The sequence below is a fragment of the Coturnix japonica genome, chromosome 2 (assembly GCF_001577835.2).
Source record: "Coturnix japonica isolate 7356 chromosome 2, Coturnix japonica 2.1, whole genome shotgun sequence".
Taxonomy (NCBI): Eukaryota; Metazoa; Chordata; class Aves; order Galliformes; family Phasianidae; genus Coturnix; species Coturnix japonica.
The window spans coordinates 134779023-134790070 of NC_029517.1; the positions used below are offsets into that span (position 1 = coordinate 134779023).

Consider the following 11048-nt stretch of genomic DNA (forward strand, 5'->3'; position numbering starts at 1 on the left):
ATATGGGGATATGGGGATATGGGGGGCATGGGGGGCATGCGAGGTATGGAGGGAGGGGATTGGGAATGGGGACAAGGGACAGGGATGGGGATGGGGATGGACGGCCCCACAGCCCCATTGCAGCTGCATTGCCCCCACAGTTCCTATACAGCTGCATTGCCCCAGAGCTCCAGTGCAGCCACAACACCCTGCAGCCCCATTGCAGCCACACTGCCCTGCACCCCCATTGCTGCTGCATTGTCCCACACCCCCATTGCAGCTGCATTGTCCCGCAGCCCCATTGCAGCTACATTGCCCCACAGCCCCAGTGCAGCCGTATTGCCCCACAGCCCTATTGCAGCTGCATTGCACCACAGCCCCCAGTGCAGCCCCCAGCACCGCAGCCCCATTGCAGCTGCATTGCACCACAGCCCCCAGTGCAGCCGTATTGACCCACAGCTCCAGTGCAGCCGCATTGCCCCACAGCTCCAGTGCATTGCCCAGTACTGTAGCCCCAATGCAGCCGCATTGCCGCACATCCCCAACGCAGCCACAGTGCCGCACAGCCCCAACGCAGCTGCATTGCCCCACAGCCCCAGTGCAACCGTATTGCTCCACAGCTCCAGTGCAGCTGCATTGCCCTGCAGCCCATGTGCAGCCCCCAGTTCTGCAGCCCCAACACGGCTGCATTGCCACACAGCCCCAGTGCAACCCCAGTGCTGCAGCCCCATTGCAGCCGCCCCCACCTTTCCTCCACCTGTTCCAGCAGCCGCCCCCAGCGCTGCTGCAGCGCAGCCACGTCGGCGCTGTCGGGGTCATCCTGCAGGCTGCGCTCCACGCGGGGCCGACGCTCCTCCAGCAGCCGGCGCAGGAGCTGCAAGTGATGCAACAGTGGTGGGGGCTGCACCGGGGATCCGCACCCCAACTGCAGCCCCTCCATGCAGTGAAGCACAGTGCAGCACAGAGCAGTGCAGCACAGCACCGTGTAATGCAGCACAGCAGAGTGTAATGCTGCACAGCACAGTGCAGTGCAATGCAGTATAGCACAGTGCGGCACTTTGCAGCGCAGCACAGTGCAATGCAGCACAGCGCAATGCAGCGCAGCACAGCACATCGCAAAGTAGCACAGTGTAATGCTGCACAGCACGGTGTAATGCAGTACAGCACAGTGCAGTACAATGCAGTATAGCACAATGCAGCACAGCGCAGCACAGTGCAATGCAGCATAGCACAATGCAGCGCAGCGCAACGCAGCACGGCACAATGCAGTGCAATGCAGCGCAGCGCAATGCCACACAGTGTAGTGCAGTACAATGCAGCACAGCACAGTGCAGCACAGCGCAATGCAGCACAGCACAGTGCAACGCAGCGCAATGCAGCACAACGTGATGCAGCACAGCGCAATGCAGCACAGCACAGTGCAATGCAGCACAGTGCAGTGCAGCTCAAAGTAGCACAGCGCGGTGCAGCACAGCGCAATTCAGCACAGCACAAAGTAGTGCAGCGCAATGCAGCACAGTGCAATGCAGCGCAGCACAGTGTAGTGCAGCGCAGCACAATGCAGCACAGGGCAATGCAGCACCGTGCAGTGCAGCACGGCGCAATGCAGCACAATGTAGTGCAGCGCAGTGCAATGCGGCGCAGTGCAGTGCAGTGCAATGCAGCGCAACGCATTGCAGCACAGCGCAATGCAGCACAGTGTGATGCAGCGCAGTGCAATGCAGCGCAGCTCAGTGCAGCAGTGCAGTGCATGCGTTGCAGCTCCCACCTTCTGCTCCTCCAGCTGCGCCTTGGCCACCTGCACGTCGGCTGCGGGCGGCCGTTGGTTGCACACCAGCTCCTCCATGTCGCACACCCAGCGCAGCAGGGCCCCGCTGCCGTCCTGCAACCGCGACGCAGCTCCTGCGACGGCCGGGGGGGGCACCTGCACACACACATGTCCCCATATGACCCTATAACCCCATAGGCCCCAATGTCCTCATATGCCCCATAATCCCATATGCCCCATAATTCCATATGCCCCTATAATCCCATATACCCCTATAACCCCATATGCCCCTATAACCCCATATGCCCCTATAACCCCATATGCCCCCATGTCCTCATATACACCCATAACCTCATATACCCCCATGTCCCCATATACCCCTATAACCTCATATGCCCCCATATTACCCCCTGTCCCCATATGCCCCCATAACCCCATATGCCCTATAACCCCATATGCCCCCATGTCCCCATATCCCCCCTCTCCCATATGACCCCTGTGCCTCCATATGACCCCATGTCCCCATATGTCCCCATATCCCCATATGCCCCCATAACCCCATATGCCCTATATCCCCATATGCCCTATATCCTCATATGCCCCCATGTCCCCATATACCCCCATAACCCCATACGCCCCCATATCCCCATATGACCCCATATGCCCCCATATCTCCATGTGCCCCTATATCCCCATATGCCCCCATGTCCCCATATGCCCCCATAACCCCATACAGCCCCATGTCCCCATATAACCCCATGTGCCCCCATATGCCCTTGTATCCCCATGTGCCCCCATATCCCCATGTGTCCCTATAACCCCATATGCCCCTATAACCTTATATGGCCCCCTCTCCCATATGACCCCATATGCCCCAATATGACCCCATGTGCCCCAATATGCCCCATATCCCCATATGCCCCTATAACCCCATATGCCCTCATTTCCCCTTATGCCCCCATGTCCCCATATGACCCCATAACACTATATGCCCCCATATTCCCATACACCCCCATAACCCCATATGCCCCCATGTCCCCCTTGTCCTCATATGCCCCCATAACCCCATATGCCCCCATATCCCCATATGCCCCCATAACCCCATATGCCCCTAAAAACCCATAAGCCCCTATAATCCCATATTCCCCTATAAACCCATGTGCCCCCATGTCCCCATATGCCCCTATAACCCCATATGCCCTTATAACCCCATATGCCCCCATGTCCCCATATGCCCCTAAAAACCCATATGCTCCCATATCCTCATATACCCCCATAACCCCATATGACTCCATGTCCCCATATGCCCTATGGGGACAGATGGGAGCACCAGGATCCCCACAGGGACAGATGGGGACACCAGGATCCCTATAGGGACAGATGGGGGTACCAGGATCCCTATAGGGGCACCGGGATCCCTATGGGGACAGATGGGGGCCCCGGGTTCCCTATGGGGTCAAATGGGGGCACCAGGATCTCTATAGGGACAGGTGGGTGCACCAGGATCCCTATGGGGATAGATGGGAGCACCAGGATCCCTATGGGGACAGATGGGGATACAAGGATCACTATGGGGACAGATGGGAGCACCGGGATCCCTATGGGGTCAAATGGGGGCACCAGGATCTCTATAGGGACAGCTGGGTGTACTGGGATCCTTATGGGGACAGATGGGAGCACCAGGATCCCTATAGGGGCACCAGGATCCCTATGAGGACAGATGGGAGCACCAGGATCCCTATAGAGTCACCGGGATCCCTATAGCGCCAGCTGGGGACACCGGGATCCCTATAGGGCCAGCATTGCTCAGCGCATTCCCTGCAGCCATGGGGCCGTTGCGGTGCCCCCCATAGTGGCTGCCATTGCATTGCCATCACCTCGGTACCGTGGTTGCTGTGGGTCAGCGCAGCAGTGGGGCCAGCAGTGGGGTCAGCAGTGGTGCCAGCAGTGGGGCCGGCTGTGGGGCTGTCTGTGGGGCCGGCTGTGGGGTCTGCGTTGTCGTCCCCCCCCTTTGGGTATCGCGTCACCTCCACGATCTCGGTGACGATGGTCTCCGTCACCTCGGTCACCTCGGTCACCTCCCGCGCGCTGACGGGCCGCCAGCACCACGGCCCACGCGGGGCCCTGGGGGGGGTCCATGCAGCAGCCCCCTCCTCACCCCGCAACCGCAATGCAACGCATGCGGCGCCGCCGTTCTGCACCGCTGCCTCCGACAGGCTGCGCTTCAGCACCGGGCTGCGCTTCAGCACCGGGCTGCATTGGGGCCCTGCTGCGTTCCAACCCTTCTCCGTTGTTGGCGCATTCCCTGCGTGGGGCTGGGGGTCCCTGCAGCCCACATCCCACCCCATGGGCTCCTCGGGACGGCGGCTCTTCTGGCCCAGGCAGCCGGGGCGGCTCGCATTGTTCCCCATGGTGCTGCGCCGCTGCGCTCACATCCCGGCCTGCAACGAGCCAGGCTGCAAGTCAGCGGCGATGCAGGGAAGCCCGGCACCTGCAGAGCCAAAGTCCTGCACGCAAATCATGCACCAAAGTCCTGCACCAAAATCTTGCACCAAATTCCTGTGCCAAAATCCTGCACCAAAGTCTTGCATGGAAATCCTGCACCAAAACCCTGCACCAAATTCCTGCACGCAAATCCTGCACCAAAACTCTGCATCAAAGTCCTGCACGCAATTCCTGCACCCAAAGTCTTGCACCAAAGTCCTGCACCAAAACCCTGCACCAAAGCCCTGTACACAAAGTCTTGTGCCCAAAGTCCTGCACCAAAGTCCCTGCACTCAAAGCCCCACACCAAAGTCCTGCAACAAAATCCTGCACCCAAAGTCCTCCACCAAAGTCCTGCACCAAAACCCTGCACCAAAGCCCTGTGCACAAAGTCTTGTGCCAAAGTCCTGCACCCAAATCCCTGCACACCAAATCCTGCATGGAAATCCTGCACCAAAATCCTGCACCAAAACTCTGCACCAAAGCCCTGTGCACAGTCTTGTGCTCAAAGTCCTGCACCCAAAGCCCTGCAATCAAAGCCTGCACCAAAGTCCAGCACCCAATGTGCTGCAATCCAAGTCCTGCACCAAAGTCTGGCACCCAATATCCTACAACAAAATCCTGCACCCAACATCCTGCACCAAAATCATGCCCCCAAAGTCCTGCACACCAAATGCTGCACCGAAATGCTGGACCAAAGCCCTGCACCCAAAATCCTGCACCAAAACCCTGCACCGAAGCCCTGTGCACAAAGTCTCGCACCCAAAGTCCTGCATCCAAGTCCCTGCAATCAAAGCCCTGCACCAAAGTCCTGCACCAAACATCCTACAACAAAATCCTGCACCAAAATCCTGCACCCAAAGTCCTGCAACCAACATCCTGCACCAAAGTCCTGCACCCAAAGCCCTGCACCAAAATCTTGCACACAAAGTCTTGTGCCAAAGTCCAGCACCCAAATCCCTGCACAGCAAATCCTGCATGGAAATCCTGCATCCAAAGTCCTACATCAAAATCCTACACCCCAAATCCTGCACCCAAAGTCCTACACCAAAGTCCTGCACTAAACTCCATCACCAGAGACCTGCACAAAATCTTGCACCCGAAGTCCTGCACCAAAATCCTGTACCCAAAGTCCTGCACCCAAATCCCTGCAATCAAAGCCCTGCACCAAAGTCCTGCACAAAAATCCTGCACCCAAAGTCCTGCACCAAAACCCTGCACCGAAGCCCTGTGCACAGTCTTGCACCCAAAGTCCTGCATCCAAGTCCCTGCACACCAAATCCTGCACCAAAATCAGGTGCCAAAGTCCTGCACCAAAGTCCTGCACCAAACTCCATCACCAGAGACCTGCACAAAAATCTTGCACCAAAGTCCTGCACCAAAACCCTGCAATCAAAGCCCTGCACCAAAGTCCAGCAGCCAACATCCTGCATCAAAATCATGCACCCAAAGTCCTGCACCAAAGTTCTGCATCCAAAGCCCTGCACCAAAATCCTGCAACAGGATCCTGCAGCAAATTTCTGCACCAAAGTCCTGCACTCAAAATCCTGCAGCCAAAGTCCTGCACTGAAAATCCCAAAGTCCTGCACCCCAAATCCTACAACCAGTTGTGCACCCAATTCCTGCACCCAAAGTGCTGCAACCAAAGCCCTGCGTTGCAGTCCTGCACCAAAACAAGGTGCCAATGTCCTGCAGCAAAGCCCTGCAGCAAAACCTCACACCCCAAATCCTGCACCAAAGTCTTGCACCAAACCCTGCACCGCAGCGCTGCACCCCAAGCCCTGCATTGGGGCGCAATGGCTGCAGCACTGCACAGCTGTAGCACTGGCCCCATGCACAGCAGCGCCTGCAACACCGCTGCCCCATCCCATGCACCGCTAATGAAGCAGATGGGCAGGCATGCAGCTGCTGCTGCCTGCTGCAGAAGCAGCACCACCTGCCTGCAGCGCATCGGCGCATTCCCTGCCCCCCATCCCCCTGTGTGTGCACTGCTGCTGTGTGATGCATGCACAGCACACACACACACACACCACAGCTGCACACTGCAACCTGCACGGCTCGCAGCACCTGCACTGCACTCAGCACTCACACTGTGCACACACAGAGCCCTGTGCATGCAGCAGCTGCATGGTGCATGCACCCAGAGACTCATGCATGCACTCAGAGACTCACCTGCACTGCACCTGCACAATGCATGCTCTCAGCACCGGAACTGCACACAGCACTCACACTGTGCACACACAGAGCCCCGTGCATGCAGCAGCTGCACGGTGCATGCACCCAGAGACTCATGCATGCAGCACCATGCATGCACTTAGAGACGCACCTGCACAGCACCTGCACACTGCATGCTCACAGCACCTGCACTGCAAGCAGCACACAGCACCCACACCGTGCATGCACACAGAGCCCCGTGCATGCAGCAGCTGCACCCTGCATGCACACTGAGACCCGCTTGCACAGCACCTGCACCCTGCACGCTCACAGTGTGTTGCACGCAGCACCTGCACCCCTCACAGCACCTACACTGTGCGTGCACACGGAGCCCCATGCACACAGCGTTGTGCAATGCATGCAGCTGTTGCATCACTCACTGCACCTGCACTGCACGCTGCGCCTGCACCATGAGCACACACATGCACTGCGCCTGCACCATGCACGCACACAGAAACTCACCTGCACAGCACCTGCACTGCACACAGAGCCCCATGCATGCAGCAGCTGCACCCTGCATGCTCACACAGTGCTGCAGACAACACCTGCATCACTCTCAGCAGCTGCACCGTGCATGCACATGCAGCCCCATGGGCAAAGCAGCTGCACCGCACACAACAGCTGCACCACGCACCTGCAGCGTGCATGCACACACAGCCCTGCATGCACAGAGCCTGAATCACTCACAGCACTTGCACCCTGCATGCTCAGTGTGTTGCAGACACCGCCTGCATCACTCACAGCAGCTGCACTGCATGCACACACAGCCCCACGTGTGCACAGCAGCTGCACCCTGCAAACACCCACATTCACGCAGCACCTGCAGCGTGCATGCATACGGTCCCATGCACGCAGCACCTGCACCCTGCGTGCAGCCATGTGCACACAACAGCTGCACCCTGCATGCACACACAGCACCTGCACCTTGCACACACCCACATGCACAGCACCTGCACCGTGCATGCACACACGGCCACGTGCATACAGCAACTGCACTGTGCACACACCCATGTGAACACAGCAGCTGCACCTGTTGCACCACCGTGCATTGCACACACACACATACAGTGCAGTGCAGTGCAATGCACACACACACACGTGCAGTGCAATGCAGTGCACACACATGCACACACAGTGCAATGCACACACACACATGTGCAATGCAGTGCAATGCAGTGCACACACATGCACACATCCCCCGCCCCTCAACCATAGCAGGTGCGTTGTGGGGCTGGCTGTGGGCTGTGGGGTTATGGGGCTGTGGGGGCTGTGGGGTGGGGTCTGTATGTGTTTGTATGGGATCTGTGGGTCTGTATGTTTATATGGGATCTGTGGGTCTGTATGTGTTTATATGGGATCTGTGGGGTCGTATTTGTGTTTATATGGGATCTGTTGGGTCTGTATAGTGTTTGTATGTGGCATCTGTGGGTCTTTGTATGTTTATTATGGATCTGTTGGGTCTGTATAGTGTTTATATGGATCTGTGGGTCCTGTAATGTGTGTTTTATATGGATTGTGGGATCTGTATGTGTTTGGTATGGGATCTGTGGTCTTGTATGTTTAATATGGGATCTGTGGGCTTCTGTATGTGTTATATGGAGTGTGGGTCTGTATGTTAATGGGATCTGTGGGTCTGTATGTTTATATGGGATCTGTGTCTGTGATTGTCTTGTATGGGATTGTGGTTGTATGTGGTGCTGGTGGTATATGGATCTGTGGGTCTGTATGGTGTTATATGGGAATCGTGTGGGGTCTGTATGTTGTATATGGGATTGTGGGTCTGTATGTGTTTATATGAGGATCTGTGGGTCTGTATGTGCGTTTATATATGGGATTCTGTTGGGTTCTGTATGGTGTTTATATGGGACTCTGTGGTTGTATGTGTTTATATGGGATTCTGTGGGGTCCTTGGTATGTGGTTTATTATGGGATTGTGGGTTGTATGTGTTTATATGCGGGATCTGTGGGGTCTGTATGTTGTCTTATAATGGGATCTGTGGGTCTTTATGTGTTTATTTGGGATCTGTGGGTCTGTTATGTTGATATGGGATGTGGGTCTGTGATGTTTTATATGGATATCTGTGGGGGTCTGTATGTGGTTTATTGGATCTGTGGGTTGTAATGTGTTTATATGGGATTGTGGTCTGTAATGTTATATTGGGATTGTGGGGTCTGGTATGGTTTAATGGGATCTGTGGGTCTGTATAATTATGTGTTATTATGGGTATCGTGGGGTCTGTTATGTTATAATATGGTTCTGTGGGTCTGTATGTTTATTGGGGATTGTGGGGTCTGTATGTGTTTTATCTGGATCTGTGGGTCTGTGATGTTGTTTTATATGGATCTGTGGGTCTGTATGCTTTATATGGGATCTGTGGGTCTGTATTGGTGTTTATTGGATCTTGGGTCTGTATGTGTTTTATATGGATTGTGGGTCTGTATGTGGTTTATATGGATTGTGGGTCCTGTATGTGTTTTTATATGGGAATTTTGTGGGGTCCTATAGATTATAGTGGGATTTGTGGGCTCCTGCTATGTGTTTTATACTGGGGCATCGCTTATGGCGGTTGTATGTGTTTCTATGGGCGTGATTCTAGTGCTTATATGGGAATTATGGGGCTGTAGTCGCTGTTTCTATGGACCTCTCTCTAATTATTAAATATGGAATCCTATGGCGTATGTATGTGTATTTTCACTGCGGTCGTATGTTGTTTATATGGGATGTATGGGGTCTGTATTGTGTTTCTTATGGGTCTTGTATGTGTTTTCCAACCCTGGGATCATTATGGGGTCCTGTTTGTGTTCTATGGGTCTCTATACTTTATATGGGATTATGGGGTTGTGATGTGTTTCTATGGGTGTATGTTGTTTATATTGGGATCTAATGGGGTCTGTATGTGGTCTCTATGGGGTCCGTCTATGTTTTATATGGGATCTATGGGGGTCTCTATGTTTTGTTTCTATGGGGTTCTATGTTTTATGGGATCTTATGGGGGTCTACTGTGTTTCTTATGGTCTCTATGTTTATATGGGATCTGTGGGGTCTGTATGTGTTTCTATGGGTCTCTATGCTTTTATTGGGATCTATCGGGGTCTGGTCTGGTTGTTGTTCTATGGTCTCTACTGTTTATAATATGGGAATTTGTGGGTCTGTATCTGTTCTATTGGGTCCTCGTATGTTTATATGGGATCTATGGGGTCTGTACGTGTTTCTTATGGGGTCTTAATGTCTCATATGGATCTGTGGGAAGGCTCCGTGTCCCTCCCCTCCTTCGGTGGTTGCGGGGCGTCGGGGTTTCCCCGGTAAACGGCCAAGGAAAGGTTAAACCTGGAGCGGCCACGAACCAGGTGGCGGCGCCAGCTTATGGGGAGGACGGGGTGTGAGAAGACTCCAAGCATATGACCAATATATGGCCCCCAAATAGACCCAAATAGACCTACACCCATAGGCCCCATAGACCCAAATAAGCGCCCTATACGACACTCATAGAACCCAATAGACCATAGAACCATAGACAATAGAAGGGCCATCTACAACCCATACTAGACGAGAGTGATGCACGAACTGTGGAGGGGAGACACAGTGTGGGAGACTGAATATGGGGATATAGGGGAGTGAATATAGGGGGAATGTGGGGTGATATAGGGGATATGGGGGTTATAAGGGGATATAGGGGGGATATGAGGGGATATGGGGGGGATATGGGGGATGTGGGGTGATATAGGGGGAATATAGGGGGATATGGGGATTGGTTGGATTGGGGAGATATAGGGGGGATAATGAGGCCGGGATATGGGGATATGGGGGATTAGGGGGATATAGGGGCGCTATAGGGGATTGTGGGGTGATATAGGGGGGAATCTAGGGGGATTATGGGATGGGGGTTTCGGGGGATATGGGGGATATAGGGGGAATTATAGGGGGATTGGGCGGATATGGGGTGGGGGGATTAGGGGGATTGGGGTGATATAGGGGGGATATAGGGGGGATATGGGGGATATGGGGAGATATGGGGGATATAGGGGGGATATAGGGGGATATGGGGGATATGGGGGATATGGGGGATGTGGGGGGGATATTAGGGGGGATAAGGGGATATGAGGATATGGGGATATGGGGGGATATAGGGGAATATAGGGGGATATGGGGGATCATTGGGGGATCATGGGGGATGTGGGGTCATATAGGGGAAATTGGGGGGTATATGGGGGGGATATGAGGGGATATGGGGTATATGGCGGGGGATATATGGGGGGGTGTCTGTGGGGGGATATCGCGGGGATATAGGGCTGGATATAGGGGGAATAGGATTTTTTAGGGGATATGGGGAATATAGGGTTGGTTTTGGGGTGTATTAGGGGGGGGATATAGGGGGGATTATGGGGGATATGGGGGGATATGGGGGGATAATGTGGGGGATTATGGGGGATGTGGGGGGGATATATATTTAGGGGATATAGAGGGATTATGATATGGGGGGGATATGGGGGATGTGGGTGATTAGTATATAGGGATATGGTGTGTTTATGGGGCTCTGGTTTGGTGGTCTAGCTGGGGTGGTCTGTGGGGATACGGGGCTATGAAGCGATATGGGGAGATATG

General features: G+C 54.6%; 1 protein-coding gene across 1 annotated transcript in view; it reads right to left on the bottom strand.

Moving 5' to 3' along the window:
- LOC107310649 (microtubule-actin cross-linking factor 1-like) overlaps positions 1-7487 on the bottom strand; it is a 51650-nt gene extending 44163 nt beyond the window's left edge. The window contains exons 1-4 of the mRNA XM_015856482.2: positions 3625-7487; positions 1748-1903; positions 726-853; positions 487-556 (exon numbers count right to left, since the gene is read on the bottom strand). Coding sequence (XP_015711968.2) covers positions 487-556; positions 726-853; positions 1748-1903; positions 3625-4158 — 888 coding nt within the window. The 5' untranslated portion in view covers positions 4159-7487. The remainder of the gene's footprint in view (positions 1-486; positions 557-725; positions 854-1747; positions 1904-3624) is intronic.
- Positions 7488-11048: the final 3561 nt, after the last annotated feature.